This window comes from Spermophilus citellus, assembly GCF_964194105.1.
Source record: "Spermophilus citellus genome assembly, chromosome: 13".
Classification (NCBI taxonomy): domain Eukaryota; kingdom Metazoa; phylum Chordata; class Mammalia; order Rodentia; family Sciuridae; genus Spermophilus; species Spermophilus citellus.
In genome coordinates, this window is record NC_138193.1 from 114841829 (window position 1) to 114861854 (window position 20026).

General features: G+C 50.0%; 2 protein-coding genes across 2 annotated transcripts in view; one reads left to right on the forward strand and one right to left on the reverse strand.

The window, feature by feature from the left end:
- The window catches only part of ADI1 (acireductone dioxygenase 1), a 214875-nt gene that overhangs the window by 38114 nt on the left and 156735 nt on the right, over nt 1–20026 (forward strand). The gene's annotated exons all lie outside the window — the stretch shown is intronic.
- TRAPPC12 (trafficking protein particle complex subunit 12) overlaps nt 1–20026 on the reverse strand; it is a 60709-nt gene that overhangs the window by 18193 nt on the left and 22490 nt on the right. The window contains exons 4-6 of the mRNA XM_081264931.1: nt 14297–14410; nt 11636–11774; nt 2548–2660 (exon numbers count right to left, since the gene is read on the reverse strand). Of these exons, the coding sequence (XP_081121057.1) occupies nt 2548–2660; nt 11636–11774; nt 14297–14410 (366 nt within the window). The remainder of the gene's footprint in view (nt 1–2547; nt 2661–11635; nt 11775–14296; nt 14411–20026) is intronic.

A 20026-nucleotide genomic window follows, 5' to 3' on the forward strand; every position in this document is an offset into this window, starting at 1 on the left:
AAAACAAAAGAACTAACACCCCCTGTAATCACGTCACCCACACGTCTCACCTCTAATGCTACTGTCTACTTCTCTGAGATCAGATGCCATCACTGTCCCATGGGCTGGCTCTGAGAATTAACACTGCCCTGCAAATCAGAATTTCCCTGCGAGATGGCTTTGGAGTGCAGTGCCTTGTGGACCCCACACAGCCCGGCAAGGACCAGCTCCAGGAGCAGGTCTGAACACTCTGCACAGGCTCGCGAGTGGACGTGGCCTACCCAAAGTGCAGCAGAGGCTGCCTCTGCAGGGGAGGCAGAGTCGCTGGTACAGGGAGGAGGAGAGCCTCCTCCGGGCCTCCTCACTTCTTGCAGAATACATGGCAGTGATGATGGAGCGTGGGCCCAGAGCCAGACTCCTTGGCTCAAGTCAGGTGACCTCCCTGTGCCTCAGTGTCCTCCTCTATAGGACAGGATATTCTGGGAGGGCAAAACCAGACCTGGGTGTGAAATGAAATTACCAAGACCTGGTGGCAAGAAACCAAGGCCTGGGGAAGGGGTTGGTTCTGCTCCCCTCTCAGCCTTTCTCCAGGAAGCCTAATTAACCATGGGTCTTGACCTTTTGGATGGAAAGTAACTGCCCTAAGAGTCTGACCACTCCCTCTTGAAAAGTAACAGATACCTTGAAAAGAGCCGTTTCTTATCTGTTTCCATGAGCATGCTCCACATTAGAGACCCTGCACAAGGCCCTCAGCCACACCGATGAGGAATATTTTTTAAAAACATTTTTTAGTTGTTGATGGACCTTTATTTATTTATTTGTATGTGGTGCTGAGACTTGAACCCAGTGCCTCACACATGATAGGCAAGCGCTCTGCCACTGAGCCACCACCCCAGCCCTAGGTTTTTCTTTTTTAAAAAGAAAAAAGCCCCAATGATAAGATGGATCTAAGATGACATCAAATAACCTCTAAATATTGTGAGAAACTAGAGATCAGGGCTCAGAATTTGGAGTTTTTGTTTTTCTCTGGGCCCACCAGCATCAAATAAAGTTTGGAGTTCTCCTGTCTGAGTGCTGCTTGCTGCTCCTCAGTCAGTCAGTTCCCTTCGACACTGCAACCCCTGCTTCATGGGTTGCTCGAGGATTGCTGAGTTAATATGTGGCTCAGGAAAGGTGGAGGGCTCATCCCGAGCTCCATGTACCTGCCTGTCAAGAAGAAAGAGGACAAGTGTCCAGAACAGAGTGCGGAGGACTCCTCTCTGACCATGTGCCAGTTGCTCTGCAGCCTGAGGCGAGGGCTGTGGCTAGTCCTTAGTAAGTGGGGCCTGGGGGGACCTCGAGCACGTGGGAAATACGTAAGGACCAGAGTGCTGGCTCACAAAACTACTTTACTCTCTTAACTTTTTCACTCTCTAATCACCCCATGCCTCAGTTTTCTCTCCCAAATTGTAAAAAATCTTCCTGCAACAATCTGACATGGAGGTGAAAGAAAAACAGTATAGAGAGTTATTGATCTAGAATTTCTCAGTATCAAGTTATGCAGTTCCTAATTCTGGAAATAAATATATTTTAACTGTGTTTTAAGATTCAAGAAAAGTGTTATCATGTAAAAAAGTTAAAAAAGCAATTTCATCAACTGGTCAAGGACAGGAAAGCAGCACAGTTCTTTTTATCTTTTCAGTTATGTTATGAAAAAGCGGGAGCAGATGCGAGCCTGTGGGCAGGAGGGCCTGAATCCCATGCTGCCCTGCAGAAGACCCTCCGGCACAGCCGGGGCAGGCTCACCTCCCTGCTGGGTGCTGACAGCCCTGGGGCTCACAGAACTTCCACAGGGGAGCTGGCTGTACCATGCTTTTGCTCCTAGCAGCTGCCTGTTATTGTGGTTTTTAAGCACTTCCACCCAATGGCTCCCCTGGCCTGCAAGGGGCATCGCGAGGAGACGCCATTCCTCACCCGCAGGAGGAGCCTCGTGGCTGCCCACTGGAAACAGTGAAGATTGGAAACCCCACCTTTCTTCCTAACATTTCTTAGCGTGAGTCTGATCAGTGGACGCGACGGACGGCAAGCTGTCTTTGCATAATCACTGTCACAACCAGGGGTCTCTCAGCAAGCACCCACAGCTCCTGGGCCCCGGCATCAGTGTGCCAGAGGGCTGTGTTTCAGTGCTGCTGAGGTCTTCTGCCTGGCACGGTGCAGGTGCTTGTGACACGTGTGGGCGCATGTGTGCTCTGGCACACGGAGGCCCGTCAGAGGGCAGTCAGGTGGGTGCTCATGTATTACTTCCACTTAGGTAAGTGTTTCTGCTTTCACTTACCCAGAATACTGAGACAGGGGAAGCTCAGCACCCAGCTTCACTTGTTGAGAGTACTGAGGAAGGGAAAGCTCAGCACTCAGGCTCTTCCAACAACCATCCTCCACCCCTGAAGCCACTCTGGCCAGACCAACAGATACCATGGCCATATCAATGGATGATGACTTGGTTCTGGAAGTGGTGCTGGTGTCAGCGGGAGGGACGAGTGCAGAATGGCATGACACAGGTGGGGAGGGGCTGGGGACAGCCGTGGTTACCTTGCTGCAGACGGTCTTGATCCTGTGCAGTCTGTCCAGGGATTCCTGTGGATTGCCCAGGTACTGCTGCAGCTCTGCATGCAGGATACGCATAGAAAAGGGGACCATGGAGCCTAGAAGTGAAATTAAAGCTGGTTAGTCTGCTGCTGTGACTCGCATGCTTCCAGAGTGGTGTCCGTGAAGGAGGCACCGAGTGGCCCAGCAGCAGGGGGGGACCCAACCCCTTTGTTTCTCAAGGTCATCTGGGCATGTGCTGGTTTTTTCTGGAAAGCAGGAACTAAGTATCTCTAGATAACCACCAATGGAGAGAGGCTCTGCCACCATCCCACGGAGAGGCCAGGCAACATGCAGACAGCAGGAGTGCCCCACTTCCTCCAGGGAGAGACAGCGTGACACCCAGGTGCGCGGCCATCAAATGAAGGCTGCCCAGGGCTGGGTGAGCCCCTTGGGAGGCCCGGGGAGCAGAACTGCTAGTGTGGCGTCAGGCTGGGCATCTTGGCAAAACGTTGTCTCAAAATACTCTTTTTAATATTTTTATTGTTTCTTTTTAGCTTACATAACATTAGGATTCATTGTGACATAATTAGAAAAATATGGAATATGATTTCCTCTAATTCAATCCCAGTCCTTCTACTCTCCTCTATTCTACTGCTCTTTCTCCTTCTTACTTTTTTTTTAGTTAGTGTCTGGCGGATGCTCCTGATGGTGCAATCGGCTGTGGTATATTCATACACACACGCAGGAGTTAGCCAGCACTATTCCTGCTTTCCCTTCCCCTATCCCCTCTTCCTCCTTCATCTAGTTCACCAGGCTTTCTTCTATTTTCATGGAATCACCACTTTTCCCTTTCTCTCTCTTTCCCTGTCCCTTTATTTTGGACTAGCTTCTGCATGTCACAGAGAACATGCAACTTGTGACTTTCTGGGTCTGGCTTATTTCACTTAGCCTGATAGTCTTCAGGTCCATCCATTTATCAGCAAATGCCATAATTTCATTCTTCTTTATGGCTGAGTAATATTCCATTGTGTACATGGTAAAATCCCATCTACCCTGGTTGGTTCCATAGCTTGGCCATTGTGAATTGTGCTGCTATAAACATTGATATGGCTGGGTCCCTACAGTGTGCTGTTTTTAAGCCCTTTGGGTATAGACTGAGGAGAAGGGATAGCTGGGTCAAATGGTGGTTCCATTCCCAATTTTCCAAGAAATCTCCATACTTCTTTCCATATTGGATGCACCAATTTGCAGTCCCACAATCAGTGTACCTTTTCCACCACATCCTTGCTAACTCTTATTGTTGTTTATATACATAATAGCTGCCATTCTGACTAGAGTGAGCTGAAATCTTAGGGTGGTTTTGATTTGCATTTCTCCAATTGCTAGTGATGATGAATATTTTTTTTCATGTATTTGTTAATTGATGGTACATCATATTTTGAGAAGTGTCTTTTCAGGTCCTTGGCCCATTTATTGATTAGGTTATTTGTTTTTTTTTCCGGTGTTTAGCTTTTTGAGTTCTGAAGATGGAAAGATCTTCCTTGCTCTTGGATAGGCAGAATTAATATTATCAAAATGACCATATTTCCAAATGCACTATACAGATTGAATGCAATTCTGATCAAAATCCCAGAGGCATTCCTCATAGAATTAGAAAAAGCAATCATGAAATTCATCTGGAAAAATAAGAGACCCAGAACAGCTAAAAAAAATCCCTACAAAAAAAAAAAAATCCCTACAAGGAAGAGTGAAGCAGGTGGCATCACTATACCAGACATTAAATGATACCACAGAGCAATAGTAACAAAACAGCATGGTATTGGCACCGAAACAGGCTGGTAGACCAATGGTACAGAACAGAGGACACAGGGACTAATCCACACAACTACAATTATCTTTTATTAGACAAAGGTGACAAAAACATGCACTGAAGAAAAGATAGCCTCTTCCACAATTGGTGCTGGGAAAACTGGAAATCCATGTGCAACAAAATGAGATTAAACCTCTATCTCTCACCATGCACAAAACTCAACTCAAAATGGATTAAGGACTTAGGAATACAACCAGAGACCCTGCGTTTCATAGAAGAAAAAGTAGGCCCTAATCTCCATCATGTGGGACTAGGCCCTAGCTTTCTTAATAAAACTCTTGAGGCACAAGAATTAACATCAAGAATCAATAAATGGGATGGACTCAACCTAAAAAGCTTCTTCTCAGCAAAGGAAACAATCTGTGAGGTGACCAGAGAGCCTACATCCTGGGAGAAGATCTTTACCCCTCACACATCAGATAGAGCACCAATCACTAGATTTAAATCTTAACATGTTTTTGAAAATAAAATATTTAACATGTTATTTTAAAAATGTCAGTGTCCCTCCACAGAACCTCTGGCACCCTCGTTCCATGCATGGTGACCATGCCCCCACTCAGGCTTCAGCCACTGGTCTTGACAGAAATGCAGCCCCAGGGCTGGGGCTCTTCTGTGGCAGGGAGGGGATGGCACATCTCATCAGGAGCACTGTTCCCACACACTGTCCCCATTTTGTGTGACCAGACATCCTCCTGTGCCAGCCCCTCACCACCTGCCAACACCCCTGAGATGGAGGCAGGGAGGACCGCATGCCTCACACAGGTGACATCTTGAAGGATGGACAGAGGCCAACAGAACGAGAAGAGCGAAGGGACCAAACAGAAGGGAACACCCCTTCTAGGAGAAGATGTGGTCACCGAGTTAGACCAGAGCACAGCAGCTGGAGCCTGCCTCTCAGCTCCAGTGGACAGGTGGATCTGTGAGGAACGCAGACATGCCTCTGTCATGCTCTGAGGGCAAACACACGCCAGGCCCTGGACACAACCCACCACCACCTCTGTGATAGCAAGCACAGGTCGCTGCTGCCATGTCACCAGACCTTTATTCCAGGAAATGCACATAACAGTCCCTTCACCCTGATGCTGAGCCTGCCTGTCACTGAAAAGCTACTGGAAGTCTCAGTGACATCCTTCATGCTAAGGGTGGCTGTCAAGTGACATAGGTATGTGAGGCTGCCACACCAACCCTCGGGCCTGCCTCTCTCCTGCAAGGAAATGTGCTCGGGTAGGAAAAGGCCAGTCAGAATCTCCAAGGAAACTTGATTCCATGGATCTGTTTGTGAAAGATTCTCACATCTAGTCTTGACCTGCCAAAAGTGAAGTTGGTATAAATATGGCAGAAACATTCTCGTTAATCATTTAGAAACCATTAAATGAAAATACTCCGTCAAAATTCTTTTCAGACCATCCCCTGCAGTACTCACAACCCATGCTGCCGCTGTAGAAAGCTAGAGGAAATGCACAGAACTCAGCCAGGCCATGGTGGGCAGGGAGAGGAGAAGACTGCCGACTCGAGGGGCCGTGGTTGGGTGGCAGGGCGGCCAGCAGTGTGGAGCCCCTCCCTCACCAGCTGTCTACGCTAGACAGCTGCAACTTCTCTGCGACAAGGACAGGAGGTTGCAGAGTGGCTGGACAGATGCCAACCCACAGCACTTGGCACCACTGCGGGCTGGCACCTGCAAGGAGCCCATTGAACTCTTTGCCCAGCTGTGGCAGGTCAGCTCTGGGCACCACCTCAGGAGTCTGAATGGGCCACTGCTCAGCGCTGCCTTCCCTGTCTCCATCTCCTCCCCACTGGGCTGGTGGGCAGCCCAGGGAAAGCTGTGCCTTCGGCTTCCCTCCTTTGGCTACACTCGTCAGGGAAGCGCATTGTGTGTGTGTCCATCCAACAAGAGTGCCACACTCACAACCCAGAAGTCACCTTCAACTCGGGGCTGTATTTCTAAGTAGGAAAAACCTACTGAGAAAGTTGTAAGAGAAAAAAATCCTGCAGCAACTACTTTCCATCTAATGCCTGATTCAGCCAATGTGTCTGGAGTCACGGAACGTGATGGCCTACGTGTCCACTTCACTCCCATTAGAGAGCCACAGCATGCTGGGAAGGCACACCTATGCAGGTGAGCATAGGGGTTTCTGTGTGGCCACCCAGGTGCTGTGTCCCTGGGGAGGACGCACCACTCATGCTCCCCACACGGTGCCCACGCCTGCAGATGACTAGGCCACAGTACAGGGCAGCCCTGGGGTGTGTCTGGCAACGTCTCTGGTCCTGTGTCTCAGGACCTGGCCCAGGCCCAGGCCAGCGCAGAATCTGTCTGCACTTGCTCCTGGCACAACCCTATGTGGCAGGAGCTCCCTAAAATGTGCTAACTACAAATAAAAAATGTTATCTTGATGAATTTAAATCAGATTCTCTTTTCTCAGGTTTAGAAATAAGATTTTCCAGAATAGGAGGAGATACTCCTAAAATATGTGACAAAGGATCAAATACCTAGAATACAGAAATAAACCTCAACTAATGACGGAGGCACTGAGAGTGAGCCTGAGGAGAAGAGCCCGAGGATGCGGGGCTGCCCTGGCTGTGGTCAGTCCAGCAGGGGTCCTGCACGCCCTGGCAGTGGTCACAGCCCTCATGCACTGCTGTGCAGGTGGAAAGTGGCCCTGAAGACAACCTGTTGCTTGGAGACAAGGCTGCGGCTATTTAGACCTCAGAAACTCAGAGGCAGGGTGCTCAGTCTTTTGGAAAGACCCTAATGTGCGCAGGGCAGCTGTGGAAGTACATGGATATGCTGATTGGGAAAAAGCAAAACTAAGACAACACGCTCATGAATGAGTATTTAAAAAGCAAATCTCACACATAGAGGCACACACTCTTGCTCGCTCTCTACACGTTTGGATCTCTGTGTCCACACATGCACGTGCGGAGTGGACATGCAAAGACATGATCAGGAAGGATATGTGACAGGCTCATGGTTGTGACGGCTTTCGGGGGGGGGTGAATGGGGAGAGGCTCAAGGATGGTATGCCAATGGGCACATCCGTTTTTACTGAAAAACTCTGTACCATGAGCCCAAATAAGCCTTCCTTCCTCTAAGTAGTTCTTGATAGGTCTTTTGGTCACAGAGACACAAAAGCTGACTAGAACAAAGTATAAGTGATTAGAGGCTGGGTGGAGTTCACCAGAGGTTAACCAAGAAGTCTCCTCTGCAAACGGCTTCCAAAGGCTTCCTGGAGAGCCTCGGAGTGGTGCTGATGGTGTGGAACCACACAGGACGGGGAAGCTGGGTCACTCGCTCACTGCAAAGAAACCCTTCCCTAAACACTCTCATTGTTGAAAAAAAAATGCATGAAGAAAAACGCTTGGTTAAGAATCTTAAGACTGGCTGGGTGTGATAATCCCAGCTTAGGAGGCTGAGACAGGAGAATCCCGAGTTCGAAGCCAGCCTCAGCAAAATCAAGGTGCTAAGCAACTCAGTGAGACCCTCTCTCTAAATAAATTACAAAAAAAGGTGGGGGGAGCTGGAGATGTGGCTCAGTGGTTGAGTGCCCCTGAGTTCAATCCCCAGTACCCCCACCCTCCCAAAAAACCTTAAGACCATAGGAAAACATTTAGGAGGAACAAGGTCACAGAAGCCCTACAATGCCCTTCTAAAACTTACTGTTTGTCAACACAAAGTACATCCAGTCCAACTAAGAGGACATCAAGTACAAGAAAGATGAAGTCTGGAGCAATCATGAAAGAGCTAGTGTCTTTGTTTAACGTTGACATTTTAGAAAGTTTCAAATGTTGTTGAAAATAGAGTGAATTCAGATAGGGGATACCCCCAAACAGGGCTTCTCAAAGGGACCTAAGGGGTGGAACAGAATGAAAGCAAATAGCTTTTACTGAAAACGCTATCACAGTCAAGCAGACTTGGGCACGAGCATTGCGGGGAGCAGTGGTGCAGGCACGTTGGGTAGAACTATGTGCACCACAAGCAGACTCTCAAGGGCCCCTTCTGGAGTCTAAGGTCGGTGACAGGAAGACAGCCAAGGAACACCTATCTGCTCCTCTGCCCTCAGAACATGGCTCGTGTGTGCAGCTCAGGTCCAGTTTCTTGAGATGAGAGTGGCTCACAGCAAGTTAATCCAAACTGTTTTTTTTTTTCTGGTTTTGACATCCTCTACCTGCATGGCCAATGCCCATGCATGGAGCTTCCTGAAGCACATGATGGTCACAGACTGGAGTGTAGGTGAGTCAGGTCTGAGTAACTGAAACTGTACTATCTTTAGGGGGCACTGTGGGGACCCAGCAGATGCACACAGTGGGATTTGCACGACCTCCTAACTGCTGTGTCCCATCTGGCAAAGAGCATGTGCACTGTGAATAGCTGCTCTGGGTTGACACATGGTTCTTGAGCCCTGGGGACATCCAGGCAGCATGAGAGCATGATCCACGAGGACAGTGAAGAGCAGAACCAGAAGAAAAGGGTAGAGAGTGAAGAAGGGAAAGGAGAGGACAGGGCAGCTGGCAGAGTACCAGGCCAGGTGGCCCTCACATCCTGTGGCTCTCGGGTCCCCCAAACCTCCAGACCTCAGCCCTGGGCTCTGAAGCTGGCCTGCCTCATGTCCTCATGACTCTTCCAGATGGCAGGTCAGACATCAGTGCTGGGAGCCAGGAAAAATCTAACTGTGTTTCAAGGGACGGAGTGTGACTGATGGAAATGTCAGAAATACTGTTCCTTTCTTAGGTAAAAACAATGACTTCATGATTTTTACACATGATTCATCACATGTCTTTTTCCGAATGTTCTGAATGACTAAAAATTAGTCCAATATTTAAATGAAATATATTAAAGCTCATTCATAAAGGTTATTTATTTGTTTGTATTGCTATATTCTCCTTTTTTTTTAAATGGCGGGGAAGATAAGACGACACCACCTACTGCATTTTTTTTTAAAGAGAGAGAGGGGGAGAGAGAGAGAGAGAGAGAGAGAGAGGGAGAGAGAGAGAGAGAATTTTAATATTTATTTTTAGTTCTCGGCGGACACAACATCTTTGTTGGTATGTGGTGCTGGGGATTGAACCTGGGCCGCACGCATGCCAGGCGAGCGCACTACCGCTTGAGCCACATCCCCAGCCCGCTATAATCTCCTTTTTAAAGCATATTTTAATGACTCACTTTGCTTATATATTGCAAGCTAAAATGAAATGAATGAATCAAATTCTTACATTTATGCTTGGTACTCCACCCAATGAAAAGAAAAATCAGTAAGCATTCCATGTAATACTGTGGGTGAATGTTAATACACGTTAGCTCAGGTGACATCTTTCTCCTTTGGAACTGGAATCAGCTGCTTTGTGATGCACACTCGCTGGCTTCTCCTTGTCCAACCCCAGCCGAGTGGGAAGTGGCCCAGAGGCTGCACATCCTGGGACAGAATGGCCTCAGTGAGAGGCTTTTCTCTTGGGAAGCCCTGTCCCCTCCCCCAAGTGCTCTGTGAAGACAGCCAAGAGTACGACCCTTCTCAGGATGCAGAAGAGAGCACCCAGGTGACCCGGGGCACTCAGGAAGCAGGGCTGCTGACAGTGAGGTTAGACCTCCCAGGCAGTCTGTCCACTCCTCTTAAACATCTGTCCTGGGCTCGGGCAGCTGATGTAAGCAGTTGCTGTGAACCTACATCACTGGGCCTGAAGGACAAGAGCCCAGACTTCTCGCAGCAGCAGCATTAGGGTGCCTTGGAGCTCAGCACCGTGAAGGGGGTCTGTATGCTCCAAGCTCTGAGCTTGGTTGGTAGCAGACAAATCACCATGGAAACCAGCTGCCAACTCCCAGCAAGGCACAGAGAAGCAGAGGAGCGGGCAGGGACAGGGCTGGGAGCAGCCAGGCAGACTGGAGACAAAGTTTTTTCATCGCTGAAGGAAAACAGATGTTCCTCCTGAGAAAAGGCAGAACTGCTGCCCGCTGGCAGCACTGCAGGCAAGGCCGACTCTAGAGGAACAGCGCCACTTTCCCACGTAGCCCTGCCCTTAAGCGTTCCAGCACCGCCTGTCACAACCACTCCATGGGACCAAGGCTCATTTTCTGTCACAACTGCTCGACGGGACAAAGGCTCATTCCTCTTTTGGGCTGGCAGTTTGCAATCACCCTATAGTTAAAGATGAGCCTCAAATGGTTAGAGGGTGTGAATGAGAAAGAAGGCAGCACCGGGGAGGCCAATCAGGTCACGTGCTGGGACAGTGTCCTAGAACCCCAGAGATGGCTGTTGCTCTGTGAGGGCAGGAAGAGTAGTGGAAATCACACATGGAATGGACGAGCTTCAGGGCAGGTGCACATGGGACCTACTTGCAGAGAAAGAGGACTGTGGGCCACAGGAAGAGGACTGTGAGGCCTGGTTCCCCGACGGCACCTTCCCGACGGCCCGGCCTCCCATCACTGCTCCTGCTGCTCGCAGCAAGCACACCCCAGGAAGGTCATCGGGTGTGCTGAGGATACAGGGCCCTCTGGGAGGCCCCACTTTGAGGACACTGGCTCCCTGCAGCTCCCTTTTCCTTCTTCCAGCCTAAGCTACTTTTCAAACAGGGTCCTTCCTGGGATCTCTCCGTGGAATGGCACCAGCACCAGAGCTTTAAAATAAACAGGAATAGATGGGCCCTGCCCATCGGCTGCTGGAAGCCAGAGAGGTGGCACAGTGGCGGAGCGAAGTTGCATGGCAAGTGTTTGTTAAACCTTCAGGAAATTGCTAAATGGCTTTAAAGTCGGTGTGCCGTGTATGTTCCTGCTAGTGGTGTGGAAGGGTCTAAATGTCCAATTACAGCAATGAAGAATTTTTTAATTAAAAACAAACAAACACACCAGGAATAGAGACTAGGGGAAAACAGAGCAAGCTCCCAGTGGAAAAGATGGGCCTTGCTTCATTAGCAGTGAGGTACATACGAGACATCAGCTTTTCCTGTGGAGAGCAGCAGAGAATGTCTACAATCCTAACACCCAGTCATGCTGCAGGGTCCTAGCAGGTGCAACAGATGGCTCCTGAGTGACCCGAGGACGCACTGGTGTGTTCTGTCTAGGTTGGTGTGTTTATAACACTGGGTGAGATCACTTTGTAGGCTCAGGCTTATGGCTGGGCTATTGCTTTGACTCTTCAGGTCTGGCAGAACAGGCAAAGGGAGGATACCCAATTATGCACAGCCAAGCAGAGTGAAGTACGCGAAAAGGCACCAACATCAAGTGCGCCGTCTTACCCCTGCGCCCAGGGTACACATGTGGGTAGTACTCGTAGTACAGGTCGGGCTGGTCCAGACTTCCAAAGGGCTCAAACTCCATTTCGGCATTCTGGAAAAGGCCTAACTTCACGAGCAGGGCCAATCTCACGAACCAGAGCTAAAACGCAAGACATGATGGACCAACAGGTTATGTTCACACATCAAGTTCACAAAGTCCTCTTCCTTATTAACCTGCTATCAGAGCTTGTTTTCTAATGTATCAAAACAAGGGCTAACTTCCTACCTTTGCAATTTGAATACTTACAGGTTTATAGAAATACTCCGGAGTTCACTAACAGTAGTGTAAACGATTTTACCAGATTTGATTACTCTAAAAAGCTTTTTGAGCAGGGCTCATATACTAAGCACCACACTAGGTGTCAGGAGATGAAAGCACAGACCCTCCCAGAGGAGGATGCCGAGTGGTAGGGCTGGGGATGGTGGGGAGGGGCATGATGTGGATAAACAGGTATGCTGGGAGCAGCACTGAAGGACCAGGACTTCAAGGCCACAGGATGGGGAGGGGCCTGCAGAGGACAGTGTGACCATGGCCTCAGAGTGGACAGTACCAGATGCAGGCGAGCATAGCGAGCTCTAGGGTGGCAGAATGGAGACACACGTAGGAAAATGGTGGGGTCTGAATTATAGAGCCACAGAGGCAGATTGCAGAACTAAAAGAACCCTGGAGATGACCCAAGTGGTTCTCTGTTCACTGACAAGAAAAATGAGGTTCAGTGTCTGTCAGCGGATGAGTGAATAAAGGAATTAGGGTATATGTATTCCATGGAATATTACTGAAGTTAAAAAAAGGTAATTCTGCTACTTGTGACAATCATACACAAATCTGGAAGACATTATGTCAAGTAAAGTAAGCCAGGCATAGGAAGAAAAATACTGTGTGATCTGTTTGTGGAAGTTAAACTTAAATTCATAGAAGCAGAGTAGGGTGCTATTCACCAAAGGCTGGAATGGGGAATGAGGGACGTTGTCAAAGGACAGTTAGGAGGAGTAAGAGCTAAGTCTGTTACAGAACATGGGGATTCCACTTGATAACAATGTGTTGTAAGAGTGTAGATTATGTTCTCAAAACACCAACACATGTATGAGATAATGGATATGTTATAGATTGACTTGGGCATTCCACAATGAATATGTTAAACCAGCAGGTAATTCATCCTAAATATATCAATTTTTTATCAATTAAAAATAAATAGCTAAATATACTTTTTCTGAAATAAGCTTTAAAAACCAAGGAATGAGGTCTTAGGAAGCAACTGCCCAGGGTCTACAGCAAGCACAGTGACTGCTCTACTCTGCCTGCAGGCTCGGAGCTGCCTGCAGGATGATGAGGCTTGTCTAACTTGGGGCGGCAGGAAGTGCTTACAGCTTGTGAGCAGGAAGGTAAGACCATCTACATGTGCTTTCAGATCACTCTGGCTGCAGTGTGGGGACAGAGGTGAGTGCAGGGGCCAAGGCACCGTTCCAGTGAGGGGCTGTGCTGGTGGTGTGAGACATGGAGGGAAGAGCCCGCGACTGGGCTGGCGAGGAGGGGCCAAAAGGGGTGAGGAGGTGCAAGGGCACCCGAGGTGGCCTTGCTTGTCCTGCGCAGCCCATGCCTGCGGGCTCCTGGGGAGATCCAGGAGGGAGGAGCCCACCTGCAGGATTTGGGCCACCAGCTTCCCCAGTTACTGCTCTCCTAAGCTTGTTACAGCTTTGGAATATCTGGTGATAATCTCAGTTCTGGGGAGCCCCAAGAAAGTTAGGATTAAAGCTGAAATCTCCTAGCTGGGCATGGTGGCACAGTCCTGTGATCCCAGCAACTCAGGATGCTGAGGAAGGAAGATCACAAATTTGAGGGCTCAGCAATTTAGTGAGGCCCTAAGCAACTTAGTGAGACGTTGTCTCAAAATAAAAAATAAAAAGGGCTGAGGATGGCTGATAATAATGTATTGTATAAGTACTTGTGCACAGTATTTTATATTTGTGTTCTGAGAACACAAACTATTCTCTTATCTATTTCCAAGCATAAAAGAGATGATATTTTTTAAATAAAAGGGCTGGGAATGGCTTCACTCGGCGTTAAAGCTCCTCTGGGTTCAAGCCCCAGTGCTGCAAAAAACAAAACCACCTCCCCAGGGCAGGGGGGAACTGGAGCACCCTGAAGGCTCCTTCTTGACTGGGGAGCTCCCTTCCAGCCACAGCTCCATCCTGGACATTCTTTCCACCTTCTCCCTAGTCGGAGCAGGGACGCTTGCTCCAGGTAGAGCACACAGCCTGTGGAGCCCACTCCCCACCTCGGGAACCCTTCAGAGCCACTTGGTTTCCATCACAATAGGAAGCCCCCTGCCCACCTCAGGCCAGGCCTGGTCTGCCAGGAGAGCGAGGGCAGAGCACCCTCACCAGGCCTCTGGGCAGCAGAGGCACTGCACAGCAGGGCCACATGGCAGAATTAATACACACCGACCACCAGGGAAGGAAGAACATGAGTCATCTCACGCAGAGACTAAGCTCAGAAAATGAAAATCCCTATCTTGTTCCCAAATTGTTCCTTCTGGCATGAAAGCCCATGGGCTCTCTGATGTCCTCAAACCGTGACAAGCGGAATACAACACAGCGACCTAGTGGTGGAGGTGCTCTCACCTGCAGCGAGTCCGCTGTGTGGCTGGTGGGCAGCCCACTCTTGCCGTAGCCTTGGCCATGGGCTGTGAGAAGGCGTCCACACAGGTCGACTGCTGCCCTCCAGTTTCTGCAGCTCTGTAAGACACAACAGGATTTGTGAACCAAAGGCACACTGTGGGCTTGCTGGAAGCAGCTCTGTACAGGCACTGATAATGGGGCAAGGTTGGCTGGCTGGCCAGCACGTGGACAGTGCCACCGCCAACTTGCACACAATTAGCAACAGGAGGGCCACTGTGAGGTGCTGTTCCAGATGACTCATGACAGAACTTTGCAAGTTACTGGCAAAACACAGGGAGAAGCCTACCTGGAAAGCTCTCCCAGACCCCCAACCTGTAGGACTGGTTTCCTTTTTAGCAAGATGGCTCTACCTGTGATTTCTGTCAGTTTAAAATCAATAATTTGATATTATATTAAGCACTGGATATATTTATTGCTATCTATATGATGTACATGGATCATAAAACTAGGGGCTTCATGTGTTCCACGCTCTTTTTTACCAACATGAATATAGTCAACGCATCATGCTAAGGCAGCACACCATGGCCCACCCATCCATACAGCCTACTTTCTGGTGCCTCTTCTGCTGCAACTGGGGCATAGGGAAGGTTAGAAGGCTGCCAACCTCCACATATCGGTTCATTTTTCGGCTCAAAATATTTCTGCCCCATCCAATAGAGAAAGGAAGGCTGCTAGGCAACTGAGTGAGACATTGCAGGAGGGAACACTTCACGCTTCAGACAAGCCTGGAACAGGCATTGCACAAGCACACGCTCACCTAGCAGCTGGCCGACAAACAGGCTGTGAGCGGTTTGCTCCCAGCAGCACCCACAAGCAGGCAACAGTGGTGAGTGCATGTGTAGCTGAGGAGCTAACCAGGGAGGCAGTCCAGGGTGTGGGCGGCAGGTGGGGGTACAGGCTGGGTGGAGGAAGGGGAAGGCGGTGGGCAGGATGAGTCGGAAACAGGTCAAAAGGGAGCCAAGGACCCTCCAGGCAGAGGCAGCCTCAAAGGACAGAGTGGGCTAGAGCAGAAATGAATCCAGGGTGGCCGGGGCACAGACAGAGAGTGAAGAGGAGCCTAAAAATGCTGGGCCATGCAGGAGGTTCCATACTCATCCCAGGGGCAATCGGACACCAAGGAAGCCAGGGAGTTAGCAATACATATGCCAGCACACGTGGCACAGCCTTTCCACCCACTAGCTCACGTGTGCACCTGCTGGCTGGCAGGCAGAGCTCCAGGTGCTGGACACAGAGCGGGGGCTCTGCAATGAAAGCTCTCCCCACTGAAGGGCTGCTGCAGTCCTTTCTTGAGATTCCTGGGCTCTAGCTCCCACAGCCAGGAGAGGAGCCTCTGCTAAGGGCTGAGGGGGCTGATGGACCTTGTGGGATCAGGGTCTGCTGAGTTTAGAAGCTGAGGCCATCAGCCCCACCTCAGGATGTCAGCATGTGCCAAACACCGAGTGCAGTGCCAAACACTGAGTGCAGTGCCAGGCAGAAAGCTCACTGCCCAGGTGAAGAGCAGTGAGAAGTCCCAGGCTCTCCCACACATCCAGGAGGCCCTCCCTTGGTGTGGGTGTCTTTCTCAAGGCTGTCAGCAAGGCCTAGCACCTCTCTGTGGAGGACCTCTTCTTGCTGTCTCATGTGGGTGAGGGTGTGAGGGTGTGCGCACACCTCGCCAGACTGTGTTTATGAGGAAAACAAGTGGCATGGGGCTGGAACCTCAAGACTGCCTGGGCTGCTACTGTCCCGCTGTGACCTGATGCAAGCCCTTGAGCCCTGGGGTCAGAGTTCATTTCCTGTGCTGAACAGCATTCCCTGCACTCACCTACTGAAGGGCCTCTGGGCTGCCTTTCATTTGGGGCAGCCATGAGTCAAACAACGTCCACAGGCAGGTTCTACGTGGATGTAAGCACTTAACTTTACAGGTAAAGCACCCAGCAGGTAACACAGCAGTTTCCTTGCTGGGCGTGCCATCAGAACACTGCTTTCCAAGGTGACGGTCCCTTTGGCCTTCCTGCCAGCAGTAAGGGAGCGTGCCATCGCTCCAGGTGCTCATAGTGCCATGTGTGATGTCAGGGTGCTGGTTGCTCGTGGATGGGTGTACCTTCATGTTTTCTCTGGTAAGCTTCCTCCTCTCCTGGCTCCTTGCACCTGAGGGTGGGCCCCAGCCACACTGTGCCACCAGCCAGCAGGGTGCAGACATCAAGCGGACGACTCAACAAGGGCCTCAGGGTGTGTCTAGTGGTTTTCTTTTTTCCACGAGGAGACTGCCATGCACATGCTGCCAGGCTCTCTGTGACTAAAGCCGCTGCTGCACATGTGAAGTCAGCTGCACCAGAGGCTGCGGCTTCCTCAGAGCCACCCGCAGCCTGGGGAACCAGGCAGAACCACTGGTCAACTGTGAAGAGGAAGTCGGGGCTGCGTTCCTCCCAACTGTCCCAATTACAGCAGAGCACTCAAGTAACGCAGGACTTCCATGTTCTGGTTGACAGCTCACGAGTATTTTTAGACTGGTTAAGATAATTTACTAAAATGCTTTCCAAATGCTGTCTCTAGTCTAAATTTCTATGCAATAATCACTTTATGTAATACAAGTGGCTGTGCATATTCTCTTTGCATTGCAAATGTGAAGGAGAGAGAGGGAGAGACCTGCCAAGTCTGAGCCCGCTCTGCGTCTGTGTCTGATAGATCCCACACCCTGGGCCGCTAGTTGTGTACCCCCAGGTCAGCGTTCTGGCCTTGCCTGTTAGTGACACTTGATTGTTTTCTTTCCCCCTAGGAACATAGGGAAATATTCAGCTTGTGTATTATACTTCTTATTTTCCTTAATTTGCTCTGATTTAATCTCAGAGATAACCTTCTGGGACAGTTCTGTGAATCTGATACTTAGACCCACTTCCCATGGGTGTCCCTCACCATGGACAACTCCTGGTGTTGACGTGAAGGCCTGGGTGTTAATTCTCCCGAGAGCATTAAGGTATACACAGTGGTGGGTGCACCTGATAGGATCACACATGCCAGGAATCGGGTCTCAACCCCACCTCACCACCTCTTCGCCTTTCTTTCTCCTATTCTCCCTCTTCTGCTCTACTGATCTTCCTCTCACTCCTTTACTTTTTACTTTATTTTATTTATTTATTTTTTTTTGGTACCAGGGATTGAACCTAGGGGCATTCAACCACTGAGCAACATCCCCAGCCCTCTTTTTATATTTTACTTACAGACAAGATCTTGCTGAGTTGCTTAGGGCCTCACCAAGTTGCTGAGGCTGGCTTTGAACTCACAATCCTCCTTCCTCAGCCTCCTGAGCTACTGGGATTATAGACATGTGCCACCACGCCTGGCCTTTACTAATTTTTGATGATACTTTCTTAATATACATAATGGCACTTGACTTAAACTGAGACCTGGGGGCAGACTTCCTGCAGGAAAGGACCTACACTGGGGACAGGTATGCGCTGGCCCAGAAAGCAGGAGGATCAGAGCCTTGGAATGGGGGGGTAGGGGAGCATGCAGGGGGAATGGTGAGAATGAGGGGCAGGAGGGAGGCCAGTGAAAACAGGCTGCACAGGAGGATGGTGTGGCCTACAGGAAGGCTATGCAGAAGGTAGGTGAGGCCAGGCTGTGCTGCCATTCACCAGCTTCCCAGCACGCTGGCCACAGATGACATGCTATCACACTGGGAAAGCACCAGACTCCCTGCAGCAATGGGTGTGTCTAAGGGGCCTAGTCAAAGTGAGAGAAGCAGTCAACAGGACGTCCCTGCAGCCCAGGCTGGAGAGCTGCAAGTGCTGGTGGGCCAGTCCTGCCCAGCACCCCTGGAGTCCACGGGAGTCGGCCTCAGGTTCTTGCTTGTGCACTGCCTGAGGCTTGTGCTTGGCTGCAGTGGAGCTGAGCAGCTGCCACAAGGATGTGCAGCAGGAAGCCTAGAGGACACTGTGCTCTTTTACAGAAACAGTGCCGCTCCAGGGGGACCATGACACATAGGCCTGACTGGCACACGAAAGGAATGCCACGAGGACCTCAGTGTAAGGGCGACTACAGAGCACATTTACACACATCCCTGTGCACACACATGTGCGAACACACTTATACAACCTACCCATGTGCCCACAAACATACATTCATAACATCACAGCCATGTGGCTGGGAAGAAACTGCCCAAGATGTCTTGTGAGATGAACATGGGGTGCAAGTGGATGTGACAGCACAGCCCACAAGAAGGGCACCCCATGGCACCAGGGGAGGAGCCCTGCATGACACTGGCATCTGAAGTCAAGAAGCTCAGGAAGCAGAGTGCTCTCGGGCAGCTACAAAGCTGGGGGCAGGAGCAGGAGGACGGGGTGCAAGATGGGCCACAAGGGAGGTAGCGGGACCCCTGATGCTGTGAGGACAGTATGCAGGATGGGCTCAGAGGGGCCGACGCTGCAGGAGCTTGCTGTCCCTACGGGCACTGCAGGGGAGTGCGAGTGCTGGCAGCCACGAGGACCACATTCCCCACACTGAGGAACTGAGCTGGAGTCTATGTGATGGTGGAAAAATATCGTTACTGATGCAACATGCAAAGCACTAGAGATTAATGGCAGATATTCTTAACAGCAATCCAACTTGCGATAAAGGGATCTCTGAGAGAAATCTAAGAGGGCATCTAGTTTTCTAATTCTTTTGGAGGCATCTTGTGGAAAAGAGGCCGCTGAGCTAGCTTAGTGAAACAAGTGCAAAGAAACAAGGGCCCAGTTTAGCCCAGGAGTGCAGGGGCGTGAGGGAGGATATGGACATATCTGGATGGCAAGTGGGTGGCACAGTTCTGGGAATGCAGAAGCAGCAGGTGGGCCCGTGGGTCCTGGTGGGATCGTCACAGGTGCCACACCTCTGCAACACTGCTGTCCTCCAGGTGAGCTGCTCAGACAATGACAGTTAACGCCGGCTCCCTCCCCCACACCTTATCCACATCACAGGAATGGAGGAGACAGGAAGGGGTGAAGCGGAAAAGGAAAGCAACATCAACAGTGACGTGTTCTCAACGTGTCCTTGTGACCTTGTGTCTTTAAGCATATACTGTTTCTATCTTTCCTCTTCTCTAAACTTTCTTGCATCCTCAAAAGTTTTCACAACATGATTTTTCTTTCTTTTGTTTTTTGAGAGAGGGTCTTGCTACATTGCACAGGCTGGTCTTGAAGTCATGGGCTCAACTAGTCCTCCTGCTTCAGCCTCCTACGCAGCTGGACTATAGGCATGCCCCACCATGGCGGGGGCTTACACCGTGACTTCTTTTTCCTTTCCTTTCCTTTTTTTTTTTTTTTGTGGTCCTGGGGATCAAACCCAGGGCCTTGTGCATTCAAGGCAAGCACTCTACCAACTGAGCTGTGTCCCCAGCTCTACACTGATTTTTAATAGCTGCAGGAGAGTCAGCAGCACCAGTGCAGACATTGCTTGTGTACTGTCTGACACCCTATTTTGGATATCTGAATTTGTGCCAGCTTCTAAGAAACTAAAACTGATCACAATCAGGACACCATTCAAGAGCTGTGGGTGCACCTGGGCTGACCAGGCGACACTCTCCTAGCATTGTCCAAAAGCTCTAAACCAAGTTTTCTAGGACAGCACTGGGAGACTCCAAAAACGTGACCTCATTCCTTTGCCACTACAAGGCCAAGCTGTCATAGGATAGAAGAAATCCTGATGACATTTCCT